At 38.2% G+C, this 25466-nt stretch overlaps 2 protein-coding genes and 1 long non-coding RNA gene across 3 annotated transcripts; 2 read left to right on the top strand and 1 right to left on the bottom strand.

Annotated features, from left to right (window-relative positions):
- Nucleotides 1-3732: 3732 nt before the first annotated feature.
- LOC137943214 (uncharacterized) lies at nt 3733-4149 on the bottom strand. The gene is made up of 3 exons (XR_011110602.1): nt 4118-4149; nt 3889-3976; nt 3733-3767 (listed from the first exon to the last, which is right to left on the bottom strand). It is a non-coding gene; the product is annotated as an uncharacterized lncRNA (long non-coding RNA).
- An 8610-nt stretch (nt 4150-12759) lies between these two features.
- On the top strand, nt 12760-16313 carry LOC137955853 (uncharacterized). The gene is made up of 3 exons (XM_068803033.1): nt 12760-14382; nt 14663-15735; nt 15850-16313. Exons 1-3 carry the CDS (start codon nt 13182-13184, stop codon nt 16189-16191), a joined length of 2616 nt encoding a protein of 871 aa, XP_068659134.1. The 5' UTR covers nt 12760-13181; the 3' UTR covers nt 16192-16313.
- A 1946-nt stretch (nt 16314-18259) lies between these two features.
- On the top strand, nt 18260-20582 carry LOC137956693 (uncharacterized protein At4g00950-like). The gene is made up of 2 exons (XM_068804288.1): nt 18260-18994; nt 20126-20582. The coding sequence occupies exons 1-2, from the start codon at nt 18377-18379 to the stop codon at nt 20201-20203; spliced, it is 696 nt and encodes a 231-aa protein (XP_068660389.1). The 5' UTR covers nt 18260-18376; the 3' UTR covers nt 20204-20582.
- Nucleotides 20583-25466: the final 4884 nt, after the last annotated feature.

Here is a 25466-nt window from a genome sequence, read left to right as displayed (position 1 = left end):
TGGTGGAGGGAAGAAAAGGGTCTCTACATACGACGTGTTAGAGATAAGATCCAATCTTTTACCCCCCACATGCGAAAGATTCATGTTCCACTATCCCCATTTCTCATCAAAATAAAAGGTGTCACCGGCTCACAGCTGCTGTAAACGTAATCGGTCGTCAACAGAGGGAACCTTCAGAGTCTCTATCTTTCACGTTTCACCTTTCAATTCGCCCTTCAGAGTCCTCGACCTCTGGTTTCCAGTCACCTGTGTGAATGAAATTAATTTAATGGAATCAGTTCCAGCAGTCACCAATGTAGTTTCACCAGGCAGCAATTGCGCTGAATGCAGATCTCTGTTTCTCTTCATGTATTCATTCCCATATCCCCAAAGGCTGGTACACGCTTCAACTTTTACAGTCTCATAATTGGAGGTAAAAAGAGGCAGCGATAAGCCTTAAGTAGTCACTGAAGTGGCTTCGATTCATCATAATTCAGAGCAAAAGTTGCAAATGCCCAGTCATTCTCGCATTATCTTGTTTCTGCTATATATTATAGTCGCAGCCATCCAAATAAAAAATATCTATTCTGTGATGAGATACTGGGATCCATCACAGGTTTGCTCTGTGAAGATAGCTGCGTGGGTGGGACAGCTGCGTCAGTTCCACGGAAATGATAGAATTGTTGGCTTTAATCGTCTGTGCGCTGATCACCTCTCGTGGCAATGAGAACGTCTCTCCATTGGTCTCGAGGAAAGCATGCGAAACAGTGGAAGGCACTTCTTCTCAGAAAGATTACAGGGAATGGATGAGAGAAACATCTCTTCATGGTCTATCAAGAATGACTGACGATCGAGAAAGATCCTATCTCACCATGGCTAAAGCAAACTCTTCTTTTTCTGTGCTGACGCCTATAAATGTGGGTCCTGAGATATAAAAATGGCTGAATGTGATATTGCTCTATTATTTCAGTGTTTTTTTAAAGTATTTATTAATTAAGGAAAGCATTTTTTAAAAATTTATTTTTATGTAAAAAGCTTGTCTGGAAACGATTAATAATTTTTGTTTTTTTACAATTAAGCTCAAAAGTAGTGTTTGGCATAGCTTATTCAATATGACATTGTAAATATTTTAAAATAAAGCTTCAGATTTGTATAATATTAAAACTTTAGAGTGGTGTCAACAACTATACCAGTTAAAGCAAATATGTTGAAAAACAGACAAGTTTAGGTGGCATTATTGTAAATATCTTATGTTTTTTTGTCTCTTCTTCGCTCTCTCTAGGATGAAAGTTATACATGTAATTTATGTACTTTTGACATCTATAAATAAAGGCTAGGGGGGAGGGTTTGGATATCTTTCACAACCCTTATTCTCCCCTTTCTTCTCTCTCTCTTTCTCTCTCATCCATCGTTACCTCTCACTCCACTCCTCTCCTTCTTCCCTCTTCTCTCTTACACTCTAAATTGAAGACCTTAATATTATGGAATCCTAAAATTAACAAAATAGAACACACATAACGATGCTCCCAGTATCAAGGGAAATACATTAATGAAAGGCCAACATTCATTATACCTGTTTTGCAAGCGTGCAGGTAGATCAGGAGAATTCAAGATTTCACAATTGAAGACACAAAATTTAAGAGCAAGACCAAGTTGGATGGGATGAATAAGAGCAATCTCAATTATAACAATGTCCTGCACTCAAAATACAAAATCTGAGATGAATCCGCGAGCCATACCCTACTATTATGCCAGTATTTGGGTTTGCAAATATGTATCTCTGCAGATCTGTTATGTTTTAGCAAGTCAATCTATGGCTATCCCCTTCCTGGGCTCAATAAAATGATGCTATCAGCATGTGTTAGTTTTGTGCCATGGGGGCTTTGGAATGAACGGAATAGGAGGCGGTTGGAGGCTAAATTTGAATCTGAGAAAAGTGTAGCGGAAAAAGTGATGGGCCAAATATCCACCTGGCTCCTGACGAAAAAATCTTTCTGCTCTTTCAAGGGCACTTCCATTTGTGAAAACTGGAACAACCTAGCAAGGATGCATTTGGGGACCAAAATTCAAGTTATGAAAGAGTGGGCGCCCCCGGAGGTTGGATACTTAAAATTGAATTTTGATGGTTCTTCTCTCGGCAATGGTTTCGGAGGTGTGATTTCGGATTCATTTGGCAATCAATGTATTTCATATGCGGGTCCATTAGGCATCTCCGACTCAACGTCTGCAGAGCTTCATGGTCTTCTCAATGGGCTTCGGATTTTCAAAGATAAATGCAGTGGCCCAATTCACATTGAAGGGGATTCCAAAATAGTCATTGGATGAGGCCGTGGCACTTCCTTTCTGCCAAGGAGGCATTGGGAAATTTTCCAGGAGATTTTAGAGATTACCACATTATTTTCTTGTATTTGGTCTATCATTCCGAGATCTGCAAATTTGGCAGTAGATGTGTTTGCCAAACAGGGAGCATCTCTTCAACATCTTGTTGTTAGGGATTTGCTTCCTATCTCTTTGTAATTTTTCGCCTTTGTAATGAATAACATCTTTATCAAAAAAAAAAAAAAATCTAAGATGAATAATTAATGCAGTATGAATAAACTGAGTTTCTAAACATATGTTTGTTGAGTTCTTTGTGATTTTGAAGTGAAATGAAAGCAAATGAAAGACTGAGGTTCATATCGGTCTTGAAGAAGGCTATTGGGAGTATTATTCCCATATGTGGATACTAATACTGATTCTTTCATCATGAAGAAAAAAAATTATTTATCTCTAATTAATAGCCATAAATAGATAACACTAATAGTTATCTAATGCAAGCATCTACAACAATAAAACTCCCAAAAGAAATTTTTTCCTCTATGCTCTGACCACTCACTACCATTCTCTTTTGAGATAGTATCCAACTAAAATTGGAAGATATAAAAGCCCTTTGCCTCACTCTCATGACTAATGAATTCCATATCCAGAAAATCAACCTACATCCCAAAATTCAATCAGCACATGTAAAATCAGTTTGCCATTTGTGGCAAGCAAATAGAAGAACAAAGAAATGTTTTTTTTCTTCTTTTTCACAAGGTGCTACAAATGTATAAGAGAGAATCCATCTCATATGCATTATTCAAAATCAAAGAGTAAAGGGAATGCACAAAAGAACACACGTATACCTTTGGACAGCATCACCACATGTTTCTGCCATGAAATTAAACCTAAGACAACACTTTTAGATGCACTTGCTCTCCTTTCTCTTGAAAATTGTTTAGAAGCATGAACATGATATCTGAAAGGCGTCAGGCCAGAGCGTGCACCTTGAATTAGAGAATAAATCTAGTGTACTTCACTGAGAAAAGTTCAGGTCAGCAACAATGGAAGCTGGCCTCATCACTGTTTCTGTGATTTCCTGTTCCCAAATCTCAGTCCACTATATATCAGATAATTAAAAGTAAAACCTCAACAAAAAACAAAAAGTCACATAAATGAAAACCTGATAAAATCATTTATTTCCATTAGAAGAAGAAAGAAGGTGCACTGGACATGGTGTTCTGAACGTGAAGAGAATCACGTTGAAAAAACAGAAAAGTTCTCTTAAATCAAAACAGGGAAAACTTACTGCAAGCAATCAAACTTTCCATCATAGATAGTAATTTGACTTGCATGGATCACCATCATATGGGCTTGGTCTTTATGGAATTGAACTTGCTACAAGTCCAACTAACTGGAATCACCAACTTGGAAGTGCCTGAATGAACCTTGACTTTTTCTTCTCCCAACTATCAATACTCCAGACACAGCTGCATCAAGCCAATCACTTATATTGGTAAAAACAACCTGAAAAAATTCATCTCCTTAAACCTAGAGGACCGTGAAGTTAGAAAGCCCTCAAGTATCACACTACTCAAGTAAGTTACATACGTATGCGACAGCATCTAAAGAGACTAGTTAACTGTGACAAAGCAAGTCCTATGATCCTCTTTTGGTAACTCTAGAGCTTGATTTTAACCTGTAAATAAGAAAAAGTATCAGATAAGAGTGAGAGAGAGTGAGATTAATTAGGAAAAGAACAAAGATGATTATTATCGCTAGAGTACCTAATTGTATAATCTTTCAAATGCATATAAGATAAGCTTGAGCACATACATACCTTGAAAGTATCATGTTGAGCAATGAAATTTTCCCTCCTGGCAAGACATCACACAAGAGTCATTCTCCAACAAAGCAATAAGAGGAGTTGCCTCCTCATATTGGAAACAGCAATGGAAACATGGAACAGCACAACTATACAAAGCTTGTATACGACAACTTACTACCTGCAATTTGTGACATAAGTGATTTGAAGTCAGAAAAAGGTATCAAACACTATGGGAGCAGATTGAACTAGCTAGCACATGTTCCAAACTACCAGAAAACCAAGCTTCGAAAGACAAGTCCAATCCAACAAACCAGCTAATCTAGACAAAACTACACCTAGGTCAACATTCAAAAGACTATCAGAAAATTAGATAGGAAGGCAATAAAAGATGATCAGGCAGAGAGTAAAAAATTCAGGGCCATCAGATTTCTCTTAAAAAAAAATCTCAAAAATGGAGGACCAGCTGAATATAATTACAAAATACAAGTAGCTAGACCTTGAGGGTTGAAAATCAGAATCAGACCACTAACGGTTGATATTCAATCAGCTGTACCATTTTATGTTGGAGTCTGAATAAGTGGCTTTGTGACTCTACCTCCTTTTGTTTACAAGTGCCATGGCACAACTGCTTAGTTATTGGCTTGATACTCCTGACTGACTTCATAGGGAGTTACCAAATGTATGAAACCTTCCAACTTGCATTACCTTCCATTAGAAATGTAAGTGACATTGTCAAATTTATTCACAGAGAGGAAACCAAAAAAAAAAAAAACAAGAAAATCAATGGTGCTACGCTCCTACCATGAAATAATCATCACAAGATAAATATCTACACGCAAAATTATCCATTGGAAAATAGGAAAAGAGAATTGAAAAAAAATGTATGAGCGGACAATAGAGAAAATAGCAAGGCTCTGCTATCAACTATGCCAGAACATACTAACAGTAATTAGAGAAGGAAATAGCAATACTATGCAATATGCTATGCCAGAACATGATAGTAGAGATAGAGAAAGGCATAGCAACACTAAGTGCCCATGCTAAGACAGAACGTGACAACAGTGAAAGAAGGAAATAAAAATTCTATTCAACTATGATCGGGCGACACCAATGCCCCATGATGAAATAGGAACTGAAAACCACGCATTCATGCAGAAGAGCAACAGAACATGAACAAAGAAGACAATAGAAGCTAGATTTAGTTGCTACCTTTTGCGGTTGGAATGATTGAAGGGACTCTGTTTTGGGGGCCTTCCGAAGAGCCATTACACGTCCAGACAGATGGTTTTCTAGACTTCGAGAAGAAGCGAATTACAACTACAAAAGCAACCAAGCCAAAAATGGCAGCAGTAGAGACCAGAAGCGACTCCCTGGAGTTCAAGGCAGGAAATAGGAAAGGAGAACGAATAGAAGAAACTCTATACAGATTACAGGGTGTTTCTAAATTGACTGGCGTAGTTGGCTTCTCCCAAGTGGCGAAGATTCCCACTAAAGGATACAATATATCCCCAACGAAGACTTCAATGAGATACTCGGCTGGTTCCAGTAGTCGTGAGCTCTCCGTGGCTCTACGCTTAAACAAACAAAACCTCCGAACTAAGGCACTCCTCAGCCAGCTTTCAACACAAACAAAAAAACTTGCCTTCGATCGAAATCCGAAGACTCCAGAAATCCTAACCTAGAACCAGAAACTCGACACGATGAACTAAACAAGATCATACGTCTAAAGCGGCAGAACCAATTGAAAAAAACGCGCGAAATGAAAAACAGCCAAAGTGAGTGAAGAAAGCTTGGAGACGCAGGGAAAGCCAAGGAAGAGATGTGGAAGAGAAACAGTCACCATCCTTCTCAGTTGATTTGGCATCCTTATCTGTAAAACGTTCCCGCCAAAGAAAGGGTGAGATTGTTGGCAATTGATTGGAGAAACTGGTGACTAGAGTGACAGATTTGAAAAATCTTCTTCACTTTCCTTGTTTTTCACCCATTTCGTAGTTTTTAAATAACGATTTACAGATTCCCATGCTATTGGTTAACAATCGGTTAAAATGGAGTAACTTTGACATCAGATATATCGACTGGATCCACTTACAAAATTTTAAATCTCCACCCACGAACTTGAATGATCTAATGGATGAACTGTAATTTTCTTTGGTTGATTAGTACCAACTCCTTGGCATCATCTAACAAAATCGTGTTTGTTAGTCCATCTGTGATGGTTGAACAATTATCAAATTATCAAATTTACTATGATTTTTTTTTCAACTTTAAAGTTATTTTAATTAATTATATATTGTTTCCTATATTAAAATTACCCATTTTAGATTTCAATCCGTTTAGTTCTATAATTTACAACCTACAATTATATCTTATTAGTCAATATTTTATTAACTTATTTGTTAATTAATATTAATGAGAATAGAATTAAGCTAGTAATTATTTTGAATACCCATTTTTAAATAAAGTATTTAATTATTTATTTTCTTATTTTAAATATAAAAGCTTATTGTTTAGTTATATTATTGTTACTGCTATATCTAAAAATAAATAAATATGGTCTAAAATAAAATTCTTTCACCATTTTATTATCATGAATATTTGACTGTTACAAAAAGGTAGAAATAAGTTGAATTATTTTTTTATTTTAAACTAATTTATAAATTTTTATTTGTAGAAATTACATTTATATTTTTCATACGATTTAATGCTATTTGTTATTGAGTCATTTAATATTTATTATTTATTTAAAAACTTAATAAATGAATGTTATAAATTAATGCATTTTGATTATTATATTTTTTGTATGTTTTAGGTTTTAAATATTTTAATTTTATATTTTGTTTTAATTTTTAACCCATTTTATATTATATTATCTTTTAACTTTATTTATTTTCTTTATATTATGTGACCTTTTGCTTCTTCTACGTAATGTTTATGGATGGCATATTTCACTTTAATTTTTTATTTTTTATTTAATTATTTAAAAATATTACTCTTATTTAATTTTCTGGTTTATTTTTTAATTAATATTATATTTATTATTTTGAAATTATTTAATTTAGCAATGTCAAGGCAAACACTTACAAGGGGTTAGAGTGTGACCCAAACTGAGGGGCACATTTGAGGGTAGAGCGGCACATTGTGAGGGTAATATTTTTATGGCCAATCTCGGCCCTTCTTCCGGCGCTACCACAATGGTGCGAGCTCTTACTCATTTTCTTCACCACTCTCGAAAGGCTTTCTCTCTCTGCAACAGCTATGGCATATGCGGCCTTCACTACGACTCTCATCCCTTCGTCTCCCAATATCTTCTCTGGCGTCACTTCTTCGTTTCCATCTTTTCCCACCAGGGGTCGTCTCCGACCTTTTTCAAGAATCAACTGCCGACGTTTCTGTGTCCGTGCCCTAACCCTGGATTTCTCTGGTTCATTCTTAGAAGAAGGCGTTGGCAGGGACCGGGAGCCTCCATCCGGTTCGTCTATTGCTCTTGAAGACAAGGAGGAGCCGCAATACCCGCCTGACCTTCGCCAGTACTAGACCATGGCCGTCTTGAGGTCCGACATGTCCGAGGAGGAACGACTTGCTGTCATTCAGAGATATGAAGAGGTAATTATAAGTTTTTTTTACCAAATTTAAGTAGCGGTATCTGGGGCTATATGAGTCGGTCCTTGACAATTTTGCAATGTGTATTTTGAATACTTCGTTTCATCTGCAGCTAATTTTAGAGTTAGAGGACGGATTTTGTGGACATTTTCGTCAGTCATGGGTGAACTTATGTTGAGCAATTGATGGACAGCATTACATAATTAAGCGAGGATTGAGCCGGAGTTTGTAATGTATGAACTTGGGTGACATATCACATAAATTTGGTAGGCCAAACAATAAGATAGTTATAATTGGCTCTTCAGGAAACTTCTGGTTGAATTTCGGGTTTTACACTTGACGCACTAGTTTTACCTTACTTTCCTATTTCAGCCTCCTAGGAATGAAAGGTGCTCGGTGGCTAATAATGGGTGACCGTAAAAAAAAGCCAACTCGTTGATAATAATTCTGAACTGGATTGATGTTCAACTTCATGCTGCTCTAATTTCAGTTTAGCTGCTCTGATTTTTAGAATGCCTAAATTGAAAGTTCTCTGTTTCTAGTTATATTATCACAGAAGTATCTGCTCAGATTAGGTAGGTCTATTATGAATATAAATTCCATTGTGGCAATGATATGCCACTTAAGTTGGAAAATGTTCAAAGTTTTTTGCTTTTGTCCAGTCATTATTAATTTGAATATCTTTTCTTGTAATAGTAGATAGAAACAAGGCTTGTGAGGATTGGAGCTGAAATCAAGAAATATAGGTGTGCCTGCTACCAAGATGGAGTTTCTCATACATTTAATTGGAGAAATATTATTAAAACTGTTTATGTATAATGTTGAAATGACTTTGTTGTGATTTTTCAAATGAAAGTCAGAGCTGATATGAGCATTGAAAGGTTCAGGAGAGAATGGATGTCATGAGAGAAGAACATATGTTGATATTGGCAGATCTCCATTATGAGAGACCAGAGAGATACTGTTTACCTGTACAAATTAAGATAGGGTACTTCTTGGAGTGAGATGTCATGCTACTTTTCTAGCTGTTGATTTGGTATTGGAGACGACCTATTGAGGAACAGACATTCATCGAACTGGATTAATGCTCGATTAACTTTCAAGCGAGGAGATCTAAGTGAAGTTAAGGAATTGTTTACTTTGGGTAAGTAAAAGTAACTTTTCTGCTAGGGGAGATTCACCGAAAGGTTTCAAGAGTTATTATGTGGTCTGGAAGTTCTTTTCTATCATCTCATGTACATGAATAGTTTAATTCTAGTGAAAACAAAAAAGGGCAGCCTAGTTTAAAGTCATGTAACAGTTTAAGACCTTGCTTTTTAAATTTTTTTTTTTTTTTTTAAATTGTGATGTTCTGTGCTTCTACTACTAAAAACCTGAGCAACAAATTACTAGCTATGAGGGAGTTTAGAACCCTAGCAATAAATTACAAGCTATGAGGGAGAGGAAGATCCTCAGATCTTGGGTAAGAGAGGGAAGGAGTCCCTTACCAGCAAAAGCTTCTACATGCACCCTCCTTAGCTAAGTTGTGGAGACATTATTGGCAGTCCTTGTAGTATGCTGTCGTTGTACATTGAGATCATTAGAAATATATAAGATTTCATCAAATACATATACAAATACATTGACTTTCCGTTTTCTCGCAATTATACAAAATATCCTTTTTCAAAATGAGTATAAAAATTCTGTTACAGGTCATGGTTGCTGAACTGGTATATGGGCGAACTGCCTTACAGTAGGCATATTTCTGTTTTGTTGCATTATAGGTGTATGAGAATGATCGATCCCTTCTTGCATACATATTAAGATACTGCTCTTTTACTTGATTGTGTTTATGAATGTCAGCAATAAGCCTGCTATGAACGAATTCTATGTTGGACTTGTCAGTTTCTGGTATAAACCAGATCCCTTAGACTGTGATCCTTGTTAAGGTTGTGGTTTCTGTCATCTCTTTTGTACTAGCAGAGGATCAGTCACAATGTGATGTTCCAAATTCTTTTTCCACATAATATGTTTCCATCACTTGACAGAAAAAGGGTATGGAGGTGCTCAATGGTGTAGTTTCCTTTGTCTTATTGAAGTTCGCCTATCTGTACTAATTTCTGTATTTCTACAAAGTCTTCGAAAGCATTTGATGAATATTATCTTGTCCTTGATTATTCTGAGTTCTACTACGTGGTGGTTTACAGTTGCTTGTAGCTGGAGGAGGCATGTATGTTGAGGTATTTAACAGGGGAGTCATTCCATTGGGGTATAGCATAAAAAAGAAGAATAAGGCAGGAGAGGCTAAGACATATTTGGATGGCATCTACCTCCTTTTCACGTATTTCACAAAGCCCAAATCTATTACTGCTCTAGAGGCTAGACTGAAGGCTGATGATGAAGTAATTAGATCAAGCAGCTTCAAGATTTTTTTAAAAAAAATCTCGAGAACAATGATTGTTTAAGTGCTTCAAATCATGCGTGTACTAGGTCACTTCTCCCTTGGCTCATTGTGCAGACATTGCATTGCCGTGCATCACTGATTGGCCGCGAGAATTACAGAGTGAGATCCTAGTACACAGTGTTTCTATCTTTAAAGACTTTAAAACCCTCAACTGGTACCCGTGATTTTTCCCACGATAGATGCTTTGTTCTGTTTGTGTCCACCCCATGTGATTCCTATTAAAGAGTGGGACTACCTGTCTCCCTGCCCGGTGCCATCGAGAGTCAAGATCATAACCCCATCTTTGCGTTTGTCCCGTCTGCTGTGAGCTATTGATCGCCGTGAGCCGAAGTTCTTTGATCTTTCAATATTCCTCTCTTCCGGCGATCCCAATGATCTACCACTGTAAGAAAATCGATCCAGGGGGAGTACAAGGGTACATAGGTCGGGCAATGGATTGTCCACTGATCGATTCTTTTCATCCCCACCTGAAGGAAGAGAGATGATGCGCTAACAGGTTCTCTGTCGCTGCTCTAAAACGGTCGACTGATCCTGTCACAGAGTACCTTTTCATCGATCTTACTCCATTATTTCTGGTCGATTCTCCTCTTTCTTTATTTTCTCTTTCCGCTTCTCACTTAATATCAATACATGCTCTGATTCTCTGAGTGCTCCAAGAAGGAAGACAATTAAAAAAAACGAAAAGAAATCTTGTTAACTGAAAAAATTCGCTAGCTGCTTTCCTTTTGTTTGGTTCAATTCAAGTAAAACCAAACTGTCAGTCAAACTGTAGCAGACGACTCGACCTCCACCAGAACAGCGTACGGAGACGATAAAATATCCACATTTAAGAATATTAAATGGAAATGGGAAGCAGGAATAACCCTGCAGTCTGCAAGGGTAGATCCATTTTACTTCACTAGTAAAAGAGCAAAAGAGTTATTTAACTTCTACAAAAAGTAGGATCAAACCTGTACTTGAAAACGATGAAAATTGAAAACTGCTTGTTCTGAGTATTTTCTAATTTTGCTCCTACGGGAGTCTTTTATTCTTCTGCCACGTGCTTCAACCACGATCTGGGACATTTCAGCACAACAACGTTACCTGATAGAGAGCCAAAACGGGTCTCAGTGAAACACTATTTTTGGCCGCTGCTATTTCCTTGAAGAGGATGAACTGCGGAATGGAACTCCGTCGAACACATTCCAGAAGGGTACATGTATACGTACCTCTGTCCTATGCTTCTCGCTTTTGTTGTCAAACAGTCCATTCAGGTAAAAACCCGTGAAACCAAAGGGCCCTAGCCCTTGTGAACAAGCAGCCGTTAAAGCGTCCCTGCTGTATTCTAACATTTACCAGGAAGTTACTCCGTCTTTTATAAAATCCATGGTTTCTTAGACATAGTTGATAGCACTTAGATTCTGCAGATAAAAAGGGCAAAAAGAAAAAGCAGAGGCGCAGAAAGGGTCTCTCTTTTGTCGTTCTTTCAGTCTCTCCATCAGAGAAGGACCCGCCATTCAAATCGCCATGACCCATGACCCTGAGCTTTCCCAACATTTCGTTCGTTAGAAGGATCGATGCCCAAAAATTATGTCGAAAGCCAAGATTAGGCACCGCTTGATTAAGACGTATATTTATTTCGTAGCTTTGCACGATGAGGTCTACATATCAAAAGACTACTCTAGTTTGTGATCATCCAGACTGTAACCCTTGAGCTATCAAAAGATGCATCGAACCTGCAATGGGAATTCAGGATCTCGGGAATTTATTACTCAAAATTCTTTTAACTGAAGTCCAGACATGTTACTCACTAACAGCAACATTCCATCGTCGCAATCTGAAGTCTTAATAAAATCTAAGGAATGATTTAGAGATAAGAAGTTTGTTTCTAATCATTACTCGAGTTAGAGTTCGAAAACGCCATGCATTATAAAAGGATAATGACGTGTACGAGGCATTGGAATTTGTTTTGCAGAAGGATGCAGCGACTTTCTTCAACAATCTTCTTCTTTACAGGTTACAGAAAAGGAGGCTGAGGAGGAAGAATGGTGGAGCGAGAAACAGGCTCATGGAAACCTGGTTCCGTGCGTGGTCCTATCATGAGGAAACATGGCGCTGACTAGCTTTCATTATTCGGATAAATGAATGTTGAAAAAGGTTGGAGCAGTGAGGGGACTTTCAGCTTTCCAGAGGTACTGGAGACCATTTAATTATAAGCGAATGATGAGGATCATAAGCTTTCTCAAGCTATTAACTGTCTCTGCTATGCTGGGTACGCAACCCTTTGTTCCTCCTCTCTGTTGAGTCTGTTTGCAGCAGTCGAGTTTGGCTGGAGTAATTTGGTGTAGCAGAGGATTTTTTTCTTTTAGAATAAATTTTCTGGATTAGTCAATGGCTTTTTTTGTGTAAGTTCAGGAGTCTTTTCAGAAATAAGGGAGGCTCAAGTTAAAATTTACCTCGTCTATTAGGTTAGTGAGAGCAGCTGAGACGTCTATCTGGACAGTTAATAGTGAAAGAACTGTTTACCTTGTGGCTGAGTGCCTCTGGTTTTCATTCTCACCCAGGCCAGCTGTGAATTTATTGGCAGGCGACGAGCTCTTTTCCTCTCTGCAAACGAGGAATAGTTAAACAATCCATGATTTCCTGCCGGATAATCTGTACTCCGTAGGAATCTGTCACGCGTAATCGTACAGGGAGGTAGCCGTCGCCACACAGTAAAGACATGCTAGCAGCATTCTCCTTCTATGATTTACTCATGAAAAGCCGCTAACGTGCAAAGCCATTTGCAGGGAAAGCGTTACTTTCGCCGAGAAGGCGTTTTGCCGCTTCTGGGTGCGGTCTTCGTATCCGCCAAAATCACACATCGTTCCTGGAGATGGTTGTTATCATGCTTGTTCTGTTGCTATAGGCAATCGCTGCTGTTCGTCTGATTCGAAAAGACACAGAATAGTCAAATGTGATTTTGCTGCAATCAGTTAGGTTGTATCAGTTCCTGTGTTCTCTAGTTTCAGCTAATTTCTCTTTACAAATTCTGAAGCGCAAGGGAATTGCTGAATGATGGATGCAAATGTGGTCTCTGCTTCTGGTGTGCCCCTTACAGTAGAGAAAGATGTTAGTGCTTATCCGATTTACTTTGGCGTTTCGTGTGCATTCGTGGCCCTTCAAATCTTAGAAGAGAAAAGAACGGATTTTGCCGATGCGAAATGGTCGATTATTACGGATAAAATGCTTCGAGGGAGTGCCCAGCTTCTGGGTTTGCTCGTGTGGAAAGCTCAGAGAGGAGAAGCCGAGGAGGAAAGAATCAAGCTATTGAACCAGCTCAAGAAAGCTGAAACGGAAATTGCAGAACTGAGACTAAGGAGAACCGAAGATGCAAAAGCTAATGAGAAAGTCGTCGCCATTTTTGCTTCACAGGAGCAAAGCTGGATTTGTGAAAGAAAGGGGCTTCGGCTACAAATTCAGGCTCTTGTAAATGAATTCCGCAAATTTGATACTAGGAACAAACAAAACGCGTCCAATTTGAATAACAAAATTAAAGAGATGGAGGTGGCGATACAATCCAGAGAAAAGGCCTTAGAGGAAGATGAGAAGAGGAGACAGGAGTTAGAGGAGGTAGTGGAAGAATTGAGAGAAACCGTAAATAAAGAAGCTCAAGCACACTCTGCTGAGCTTTGGAAGCATAAGACTGCTTTCATTGAGCTCGTCTCCAACCAACGCCAGTTGGAAGCCGACATGGGTCGGGCCGTTCGACAGTTTGAATGCACAAAGCAAGAACTCGATTCGGTCTTCGAGCAGAAAGAAGAAGCAGCAACGATGGTTGAAAAAGTCTCAGTGGAGATTGCTAAATTGCAGAAGGATGCAGAGCAGAAGGACAAAATCTTATCAGCAATGCTTAGAAAGTCCAAGTTGGATACTTCCGAGAAGCAAATTTTGTTGAAAGAAATTAAAATTTGTAAAACAAGGAGAAAGCAAGCTGAGCTCGATTCAGAAAGATGGAAAGCTCGCAGTGAAGTGGGAAATGAGAACCATTTGAGAGGTAAATCGGGCAATAGAACCGATTTCAGATCTGAGAGATTAGCAGCAGAAAAGAAGGCATTCGATTCTATTGAAGTTGGGTGCTCGCAGAACCGAAATGGTCTGAACCCTAGAGAACTTCTTCTTGAGTTCTTGGAAGCTGATCAGAGGAAGGAAATCGAGTTCCTTAGTCCGAAGGAATTGGATGATACACGAATAGAATCTTGCTTGGGAGAACTTGGTAAGTTACAACTCTGAATTTCTTCTTTTGTTTTAATACTTGGCTACTGAAATCTGCATATTAGTAGGAAAGATCAAGTCTGGTTCTTCTTTTCCCCTTTGAATGTTATATCAATTTTTTTCTCACATTTCTTTTTCATTTTTAGTTATGCAGGACTGTTAGATTTACGAGTTCAGAAATAAGTGGAACAGACTATGAAATGAAGTGATAGTTGTACTAAATGCTGTCGTTTTATTTCTTTTATTTTCCTCTTAAATTCTCTGCTCTTGTTGCTCCATAGCTGTACCCGCAGAGGTGAAGCAGTTGGAGGATTGGATTCGCCTGGAATCGCGGAAATATACTTCTATAATTGAACAGAGGCATTGTTCTGAAGTAGATGCATTCGCAGAACAAATGAGACTCAAAGACGAGAAGTTAGAGGTTTTCAGGTGGCATTTGCTGAGCTTGGAACTGCAATCGAAGCGGCTTCGGTCTCACATTGAAGTGCTCGAAGAGAATGTAACTCAATTCAGGGAAGGAAACATGAAACTAGAAGCTCTTTTGCTGGACAAGGAGAAGGAACTGAAAACCTTGAAAGAGAAATGGGCATCATCTTCCCAGAAGTCTAGGACGAACAACACAAGCTATAACGCAAGATTCCAATCAATGGATCCCATGGCCTTGTGGTCAGAGGTGAAGATTATAAAGAGAAAACTCGAGGAGACTGGTTCTGACGAACTGGACACTCTCTATCTTGAAAATCAACAAACAGACTTGGTGGTCCAGGCAGATGATAGGAAGGGTCAAACGACTACTCTTGCATTGCCAAGTAGTGATTTTGAAGGCCCAAGCACAGAGAGATCATGCAAAAAAACATTTGAAGAACTGGAAAAAATCGAAGAAAAAAAATGTGAGAACAAATCAGCGAAGTTGAGCTTGACCATGCAACCTTCTGAAAAAGAGATTGAAGAAGAGAAAGAAGTTGTTATGGACCCTTGTCAGGACCGGGTGGAGAATTTGCCAAGCGGTTCTCGACACGAAGCAAAAGCTGATAGCAAGTCAACCTCAGACGACCACTGCACGAAGAAGGATTCATCATGGAAGATTGATCTTCAAGCTCTTGGGGTTTCTTACAAGATTAAAAGACTAAAACAACAGCTTCTTTTACTTGAGAGACTGACTGGAACACATGCTGTCACGAGGCCAGTAAGTAATGAAGATTCAGGTTATGAACCTGGACGTTGTGAAATTGGGAAGAATGAGGAGCAGGCGCAGCAGGTGAAAGGGGTCCTGTTAATGATCTCTTTGCTCAATAAGCAGGTGAAAAGGTATCAATCCCTTGAAGAAAAGACCAACGATTTGTGCAAGAGACTGGTAAGCTTTTGAAGTTTCAACTATATTCATAGAACAACATGCTTAATTTCCAGAAAATCTAATCCTTGTGAGGTAAATCTCATCACTGGTTTTATGGCTCTTTTCCTTGAGCAGGACAATCGGCGGCATGATGGTTGGTCGGATTCAAATCTTGTTCGAGCAAAGAAAGGCACTGAAACACTGGAGAACTTCCTTGAAGAAACATTCCAGCTTCAGAGATACATGGTTGCAACAGGGCAGAAACTAACGGAGATTCAGTCCAGGATATCAAGTAACTTCAGTGGTGGCTTGGAAGGGATTGAGAAGTGTGAAAACTTTGACATCAGGCAGTTTGCAGATAATGTAAGAACTCTCTTCAGAGAAATTCAGAGAGGGTTGGAAATAAGAATTTCTCGGATTATTGGAGACCTTGAAGGAACACTGGCTTGTGAAGGAATTCTCCACCTCAGGATCTAGTCTGGTCTTCTATTTGAGAACATGACATACAGACAAAGATTTTTACATGTATGATTAAGATTGAATAAGCCGCTTCAGCTATTTTACACTACTGATTATGTAAAGAAGGGTCAGTCCTTACAGATTTCTGTGCAATAGGATCAAGAAATTGTTTTCCATCTTGGTTTCTTAACCTATTTTGTTAAAAAGAAGAATAATATATTAGTAACTTCGTAATGGCAGAAAAAAGGAAAAAAGGAAAAAAGAGATAAGATCAAAGTCTAATTAAAAAGTAATCAAAGCTGTTTTATAGTAGTTATAGTAATGTTAAACAATAACAGAACAATACATAAATGTAAATGCATATTCACCTCTGCTTATTGGATTTCATTGCACGTTCTTGTTCGCCGGTTTCTTCTTGTACTCTTCGTCACCCCATTAATTGATTTGGATTATGCGATCCGTTTGTAATCCTGTTCTTCGGAATCGACTGGGTTGATACAGAAAATAAAACTCTTTCGTTTAGACAAGAACAAAATTCTATTGTCTAGCCGTCCAGAAAACATCATCGTTCATCAGAAGGCATGTCTGTGGACGAAGATGAGAAGAGGGCCGATCGTGTCTGTCTTTTTGTCTCTTGCCGCGCTCATTCTCGTCGAGGAAGCTATCTGATAACTGAGTCTGCATCCAGAGAGACCACAGAAGAAACACGGCAATGAAGATACAGCAAGATAGGTCTGTCATTAACCAGAGATATAAATAGCGACAGTAAGAAGAACCTCAAGATATAAACTGCGAGGAGAGAAGACTCCAGCGTTGAGCTCTGGTTTGTGAATTGAAATAGTTGTAGAGATGTTGACTTCTCTTGAAAAATGATTTTGGGTAGGAACCTCTTATGCAGAGAAAACCAGTCCCTTCAGCAAAAAATGGGCAGTGCAGTCACTGTCCTGAAAAACTTGCTGCCAGCAATTTGCTATATTGTCCCAAGAAATTCCTTTCCAAAATCGACTGTGCAATGGCTGGTTTATCACCTGCATTTAGAAACTTTACCGAAAATTGACCAAACAACAACGCACATAATGAACTGGGCCGCAGAAACTAAGCTCCAAATTGATCAAACGAGGCTGGTGCTGTAGTTTTCATGTCTCAATGGTGACCATCTTTGCCGAAACCAGAGGTAGAAACGAATAAAAAGAACCCCTTGGTGTTGCAGTGTTTAATCTATTATCAAACCTATTTTGGAGGGACGTTATTATTATATAGGTGGGAAGTCTGCAGAAATTAACATTTCCCCGCAGCAATGGCTGTAGCCCGCACCTGCCTTTAGGAAAGGATTTGTTACTGTTTTTAGTCAAGTTCTGATGTGAGGAATTGGAAAGCTGAAACTGTTAAAAGACTTTTCTGAGTAATACGAGTTTTCGCTTTTAAAGCACAGGGGAGGTAGTTGGCTGCTGAACGAATTAGTCAAAGTCGCCGGCAATAATACGAGTGGAAAGTTAAAAAAATAAGTTCCACACAGCGTCACAGCCCATTTCAACAGAAGAGTGAGAGGAAAGCAGCAGCGACCTTTGTTTCTAACGTCGTAGTCCTGTCTGGGGAAAGCTTTTTTTTAAAGTTTTCAATTTTCCACCATGACCAGAAACTCTGAAAGCTGCATAGCTGATGGTAGCACGGAAGGTAATCCTGGCGCCTGACTTTAATAATCCACTCTCCCCATCGAACGAATTTCATCAATAAGGAAACCCAGAACCGAGTTTTTGAGGATCTTCATTGCCTTTGAAAAATCCAGCAGCCGGACGATATCTTACCTTCAAAATATTCAATTTCGATCCTCAAGGGAGTTGGCTCTCTGATTTTACGATGGGGTCCCCGTCTCTCGCATGCAGGCTTAATGCGATGACATTAATAACGATCAGTCCACTTCTCACTGCTTTTGCAGTCTGAATTATTGAAACACAGTTTGATTCATTCCAGTTTTATTACGGAGAGAAATGTTGTAATTTGTGAGGTTTGAGAAGGGTGTTATGGTGAAAGTCATACTAGATAGAACTGAAGAATCAGCGAAGGCCGGTTTTCTTCTCGTGAATAAGAGGCGAGAGGAGCGTTCTGAGATTTCTATAACTCTATTCCCTTCAAAATTTGATAAACCTCGCCAGGTTTTTCTCTGAGAGAAGGAGGGGAGAGAGAAAGAGAGAGTGAGTCTTCCATGGGAACCGAACCAGATCCAGACCCATCAAGCTCCACGCTCAAGCTCTGCTTCTACTCGCTGCCGAATCAGTCCCACGAGCCGGCCGGAATGCGCACTCCGCCCCTCCGCCCTCCGGCGTCCGTCCCCTTCAAATGGGAAGAAGTCCCCGGCAAGCCCAGAAGCTTCCCCGCCACCGGCGACAGCCTCTACTCCGGAGGGGCCCGCTGTCGTAGCTTGGACCTCCCGCCCAGGCTTCAGAGCGAGGCGAATCTTGTTACCTCCCCGACGACCGTCCTCGATGGTCCTTACGTCGTCCGCTCGGCTTCCTGGACCTCTCTGCGTTCCGTCAAGGACTGCAGTCCAGAGAAAGGACCCGGTTCCAGCTTCTTCCAGCTTCATAGGAAGGAAAAGGATAAAGTGAAGGATAGAATGTTGAGCTTTTGGGGAAAGAGAAATCGTAAGGTCAAAGGCGAGCAGGGGGGCGAAAATGGTGGCAGAACTTCTTCACTGCTTCCTTATTCGTCATCTGTTAGTGAGGTCGGAGACCCAGATGACACATTTACGAGGGTGAAAATTACAAGGTTTAGAAGAAGCGGAAGCTTTCTGAACATCTTTAGGTCCAGCAATCTTTTCTGGGTACGTTATCCACCAGGTCTCTGGCTCTTGTTTCTTTTTTCGTTACACTCTCCGATTACCAGTTGCTTCTTTTCCCTCCATTCTCTAACAACATCAAGTAGTCGTCTTAAAACTTTGGATCGATTTGGGCTACGGAAGTTGCTTTTTAGTTTACCATACAAAGATTTAACATTTCAAAAGACTGCTCAAATATTTTCTGTTATGTTTGAGAAATTCTTTTCTCCAAATTTTATAATCATTCGAATTTGACATGATTGCTATTACTAGTAACAAAAATTCCTGCTCGTAGTATGGTTTGTTGCTCAGTATGTAAAAGCAAAGAGAATTTCTTCATCTTTTCCCTTTTTTTCCCTAAAGGATGCCTTTAATCTTCCCTTTTTTCCTTTTAGGGATGCCTTTAATCTTTATATCGGTCCATCTTTCTGCTAATCTAACCAGCCTGTTCTCTTCGGATAAGTCAAGAACCATGTGGAGTCTTTAATTAGATTTAGGAAGGTTGATGAGCTGACGGTAAAGCTGCTCCTCTTCTTCTTTCTACTTTCTACTATCACTGCTCTTTTCTTCTTTACTCCACTCTTTCTCATCCCACCTTGCCTGTTTATTTTGGAACTTTGTTAATTTTCTCCGTCACACTGTCAGGTAGAGCTCAAAGTACACTTTGTTAAATTGTTTTTAGCTCGTTCCAGTTTTCTGATACCTTTTGTTGTTTTGGGTTTGTCCCCAGTTCCCCTGCCGAATTCAGTATTCATTCGACCTCTAGACAATACTCTTTTCTTTCAGATCTTCAACGGAGTCCATTTTTAATATCATGAACAGGGTGGGCAATAATTAGGAGTTTTACCAGTGAGAATTAGTGAATTCAATGCCAAACTCCTCTTGTCACTCTTCCTTCCCAAAATCAGAGGACAAACAGTTAGGAAAAACTGACCTCCAGCGGAGTTATGAACAGGGATCTATTGCTCTTTCCCAAACCAGAGATAGACGACAAAAAGCGCAATTAACGATTTTGTTACTGCATCTGCGAACATGCCTCTGTGACTTTGTCGTTGCCGTTCGTTACTGTGCATTCAACTCTGAAGTGTCTTTTCAGTGATCTCTTATTTGTGACTCTAATGTGACGCAACAACGCAGGACACCATCTCTGGAGGCATCAAGCAGGTGGTCCCATGGAGGTTTGGAAAAAATGCGCACAAGGACAGGGGTTGGTGAGGAATTGAAGGGTGACTACTGAGTGGGTTTTCATCGTCAGCTTCTGGGTTTGATCCAATTACCAGTTACAGCGTGCGTAAGTCACTGGTACTTCTGTCATCCGCTTTCAAGATCATCGCTGCTGCACTGAAACTCAACTTTGTTGTGTAAATGTGTAGACTGCGTTGTAATTCACATTATTTTAGTAGGGAAATATCGTTTTTGTAAATCCAAAGCAGCAAGCAGGGGAAAGATGCCCGTTAGCACAAGCTGGCAGTATTTATTAAGTTATTGACGAAGCAAGCAGCAGAGAGGTCGCATAGGAGTTAATGGATTTCAATGTCTTTATAGCTGAGAAATGCTTAGATGACAGCACATATGATCTATCGTCTTCTCTGGCCCAACAATTTTAGAAAATTTTAGTAAATAATGTACATTTTTTACATAAATGATTTCGCAATCTTTTGGTTCATTGCCCACAATTCCTCCTCCCCTTGGAATCAATCCTCTTCTAAATTGGTTAGTTCTCCCCCGCCACCCTCCCCATTTCTCAGCCGGTTGCCCCGGTAATCTTTGTTATATTCACAAGTATCTTTTACTCATTCATATATGGCCCTCTTAGTGCACTCTGAAAGCGAAAAGTACTTTCACTAGTAAAAATAACCAAAAATTTACTAGTGTATACTGTAATTGGCGAGAGTGATTTCACTTTTATCTTAACTTATTAAAAATAGTTAAATAAAATTATCTTATAAAATTAAATCAATCAGAGTAATTTTATATAATAAAATACCCTCTTTTTATTTATATAAATTCATGATTTTAATATTATATTTTATTTCTAATTTAAGAGAAAGAATTTAGATATTACAAAAGTAACAATTTGATTAAGTGTTTATTTAATCATTTTATTTATATATATATATATATTTAATTAAATAAATTTTAATTTTTTTAATTTATTAATTTAAAGCAAGTTAAAATTTATTCGTTTAGTAAAAAACTATCTAAAATAAATTTTAAATCTATTAAAGTAATTTATATAATAATTTATTTATATAAATTCCTTATTTTGATATTATAAATAATGACTATTTTAAGAGTGAGAATTTAGATATTGGAAACGTTATAATTCGATTAACATTTGGATATCATAAAAGTAAGGATTTGTTTAATCATTTTATTTTTTATATATAAATAAATAAATAAATTTAATAAATTATTAATTATTTTTAAAAAGTTAAAATATATTTTATTTTAGTTAAATAAAAATATCTTATAAAATTAAATCTATAAAAGTAATTTTTTATAATAAAATACCCTCTTTTAATTTACATAAATTTATGATTTTTAATATTGTATTTAATTAATATTTTAAGAGTGAGAATTTAGATATTAGGAATTAAAATTTTGATTATGTATTTGGATATTATAAAATTAATTTTTTTATATTTAATTAATTGAATGAAGTTAATTTATTTATTAATTCAGACAAGTTAAAATCTATTTTAACTTATTAATAAAAAATTTAAGTAAAAACTCTCTTATGAAAGTTAAATCTATTAGAATATTTTATTAATAAACTTCTTATGGACTTTCCAATATACACTAACAAAAAAAATTACTTTTCACTATATTTTTCATTGTGCACACTAACACAAACGAGTTAGTGCACTCTGAAAGTGAATTACCTAATAAAAGTGAAAGTAAATTACCTTTTTTGTGTTAGTGTGAGCACATAGATGGGCTCAAGTCCACACGACCAAAGGAGAATGCCCACATGTCCAAGAAAGGTGGCATGATGGTAAATAAGAAGTCATCTCATAAAGATATCACAAAGATGTAATTAGTCAAGAAGAACATGTCTACTTATGTATTTTCTTATGTAAAACTATTAGCGTAAGGGCATTATAGACATTGTAATATATTCTAAAAAATTGTAAATAGAGGCCCTTGGCTTGGGGTAGAGAATCAAACTCTCTCCCCTGATCTCAATTCGTCGAAGTTCTCTCTTAGCCTAAAGCCCCTCTCCCTCCCTTTCTCTCTTCTCTACACTGAGTTCTCTCTTTGCCTTCTCTTCCTCTCTTCTCTTCTCTTCTCCTTTTCTTCTCCTCTCCGTCTCTTAATTTGCTTGAGGTTTTAAGCATGAGATCCTAATTAATAAAAATCTATTTAACTTATTAAAATCTATCTTAACTTATTAATAAAAAACTTAAATAAAAACTATCTTATGAAAGTTAAATCTATTAGAGTATTTTATTAACAAATTTCTTATGTACTTTCTACTATACTTTTTACTATATACTAACACACAAAATTACTTTCCACTATATTTTTCATTGCGCACATAAACACAAATAAATAATTTACTTTCACTTTCACTAGGTAATTCACTTTCAAAGTGCACTAACCCCCTTATATATATCTTCTCGTAAGTAAACAATAAAAAAATAAAGAAGAAAATAGGGATTTATCATGAATTTTTCCTGGTTAAATGAATAATAAATAAGCGTCATTATGCGTTTCTCTTGGAATCTTTATGGGATACAATTCAGAGAATTACAAATATATGATTGAGACCAATAAAAGGATGCTTCTAAGTGATCTAAACCAACAACACCCACCCTTGAATTATCTCCAAATCCCTTGGTTTTCTAAGGTTTGGATCTAAGATATTTCCATTTCTTTTATCTAAGACTCAAACAATTTTATATTAGGTAACTTTGAAATTATTACTCTGATGCTGCTAAAAATTTGTAAGACTCCTCTAGTAAGAATCTTTCATGGTCAATTCTCATGGGATCCATTCATAAATGGTCATTTTTCTTTTGTTAAGAAGATGGATGATGGTACATTTTTAGCTATGGGTAAGTGGCTATGGCCATGAGTCTTCTCTTCTTGTAGTTTGCCTTGAAGCAAGCCTGTCTTAGTTTCTTGGTCTCTTCCGTCAGTTGCAACTCTGGCCTTTTCTCCATCAACTTCCTGTGCTCTTCGAGTCTCTCTATTTCCTCCTTTCGTAGCCTGATCTCCTCTGGAGCACCGCTGCTTCTCTTCAGCTCCTGGTAATAATAAAAACCACGCAGATGAGAGAGAGAGAGAGAGAGAGAGAGAGAGAGAGAGAGTTCTATAGTAGAAAATCCCTGCCGAACAACGTCTCAGCATACCTGAACGCTACGAATGAGGGAGTTCAAGCTCTTCATTTTCCTGTGGGGCCATCTTGAGATTCCCAGCTCTCTGCATCTCTTCTTCAGAACGGTCAGTCCTACTTTCAACTCTTTCGCTGCTTGTGTAATGGGCACGTAGAAGTACTTGGAGATCTCCTCGAAATCCAACGAATTCGATCTCCACCTTCCTTCCGGGGGTTGATCCACTTGTCTACTTCTTTCTGCTACAGTTTCAGGTAATGTTTCTCCAAAAGGACTCCTCTCACTCGCATTTCTATCAAAATGATGTGTTGAAACACTCGAAGAAGCCGCACCAACTAAAACATTTTCTTTGCTGGATGGGAAGTCCTGATCATCCCACAAAGCAAAATCAACGTTTAGATGGTCAAAGTCATATTCCACTTGTAATGGTGGTGGAATCAAGCTTTCCATCAAAGCCATATCTCCCCACGAATAATCAAAGGGATCCGTCACAGAGAAGTCGAGAAACTGCTCCGATGAGGGGAAATTATCAGCTGGAACCAGTGGGGGCTCTGGTAATTTGCCGCTGCAAGAAAGTTAAATTTGGATTAAAACTCAGATAAACGAAAATGCAGAATCAAAGCAGTATAAAACATGAATACTTCTATCTAAATCTACTGTCTTACCTGATGGCTGCCGTCTCGTAGCAAAAACAGTCGAGAGAAAGCGAACTTTTCATCTTGACATCACAAGGAAAGCTAGAACCCATTCGGGAAAGAACAAAACACGAACAGCTGCCAGAAACGAGTTAGGTTTCTGATCCTCTGTGTTTTATAAAGGGAGAGAAATCGGGGAAGAACTTAAATGCAGGCGATTGCAGAGGATGCACGACCTAAGGAGGTTACAGAGTGTAAGTAAATTCATCGGGAAATCGTAATTAATATCCAGTTACTGCTTAATGATGACCCAATCAACGAGAAAGTTATACCCCATCTCACAGTTTTCATTCCTTTGCCATATACACCTTAATATACACACGGCCATTTCATAGTGATCAGCATGATGAAAAGAGACTCGTCACTCATGCATGCACGCAGAATCTCCAGAATCAGAAAATCGTCAGACGTGAGAGTCAGAGGGAAGCCGTTCTTATTAGCGTCGGCGGTGAGAGCAACTAAACTCCAGTCCACCAATGGATAATATTGGTAATGCAAGTACAGTTAAATGCTCACTGTAAGGTCCGATATTCCATGCAGTGGGAATAGAGTCGAGACTTCTCTCAGTTTCGTTTCGCAAAGGCGGAGTTAATGAGACGAAAGTGGGAGAAGACGGCGGAGATAAAAGCATTAAGGAGTCTTAATGAAAAATTAGGAAGTTAGTGTTTGGTAATTATCGAGAAGGCGCGAGCGTTTAATTAGCAATCCATCGATCGGCGGCCACGGGGTCCATGAGTTAAGTTGATAATTACGTACGAGTCAGTTAATGCATGCACGACCCAACCTCCCCAGGGGTGTCTTCTCAACGCCTTTCCATTTTCTGATTCAGCAATCCTTCTTCCGAGTTTCTTTCCATTTTTCTGACGTTACGAGTGTGCTTAAGATCGTTCTTTCGGTTTAAAGCCATGAACTATGGTCAGTAACCATAAAAATGGTTTATAACGGAGGATACTACTACCTGTGCCACGAATCCGCAGGAAGTTTCTTCATTTTTGGAGTTTGGAGTTGCTGCATCATTCGCTAAATTGGGAAGCAACCCTAATTACCATCCCATATTGAAACAAGTCATGGGAAACTCCAGGTATAACCACAACCATTCTCTCGAGCTAGTTTAAGGCAAAAATTGATTACCATATTTCGTATTTTGTTTGGGTAAAGGTAAGAAGAAACTTCAAGCTTAAAATTGCCCCTAATAACATGGGACTGAAGTGTTGGGAGCCCTGATTGAAGGTCCAAAACACACCTATAGTTATATAAAGAATACGATGCACTCAAGGTCTGTTTGGAACCTCAAAGAAAATGAGAATTTGACCATTATTATTCCCAAAAAATAGTTAATGAAAATAAGATAATGATCAAATTCTTAGGGTTCGAACAGACCTAAAAGTTCAGTAGAACCAAATTCGTAACTCTCAAAATGAAATTAAATCAAATTGATCAAAT

The sequence above is a fragment of the Aristolochia californica genome, unplaced genomic scaffold (genome assembly GCF_029961685.1).
Source record: "Aristolochia californica isolate CCGP_79_NKW_82.1479 unplaced genomic scaffold, dmAriCali1.0.hap1 SCAF_1, whole genome shotgun sequence".
NCBI classification, from domain to species: Eukaryota; Viridiplantae; Streptophyta; class Magnoliopsida; order Piperales; family Aristolochiaceae; genus Aristolochia; species Aristolochia californica.
This window is presented reverse-complemented; position numbering and strand designations above follow the sequence as displayed.

Excerpts from the sequence above, each read along its gene's own strand:
- LOC137955853 (XM_068803033.1), top strand. The coding sequence starts at position 13,182 with ATGATGGATGCAAATGTGGTCTCTGCTTCTGGTGTGCCCCTTACAGTA. Across the intron at positions 14,383-14,662 it reads ATCTTGCTTGGGAGAACTTG|CTGTACCCGCAGAGGTGAAG; the intron begins GTAAGTTACAAC and ends GTTGCTCCATAG. Across the intron at positions 15,736-15,849 it reads ACGATTTGTGCAAGAGACTG|GACAATCGGCGGCATGATGG; the intron begins GTAAGCTTTTGA and ends TTCCTTGAGCAG.
- LOC137956693 (XM_068804288.1), top strand. The coding sequence starts at position 18,377 with ATGGGAACCGAACCAGATCCAGACCCATCAAGCTCCACGCTCAAGCTC. Across the intron at positions 18,995-20,125 it reads GGTCCAGCAATCTTTTCTGG|GACACCATCTCTGGAGGCAT; the intron begins GTACGTTATCCA and ends GCAACAACGCAG.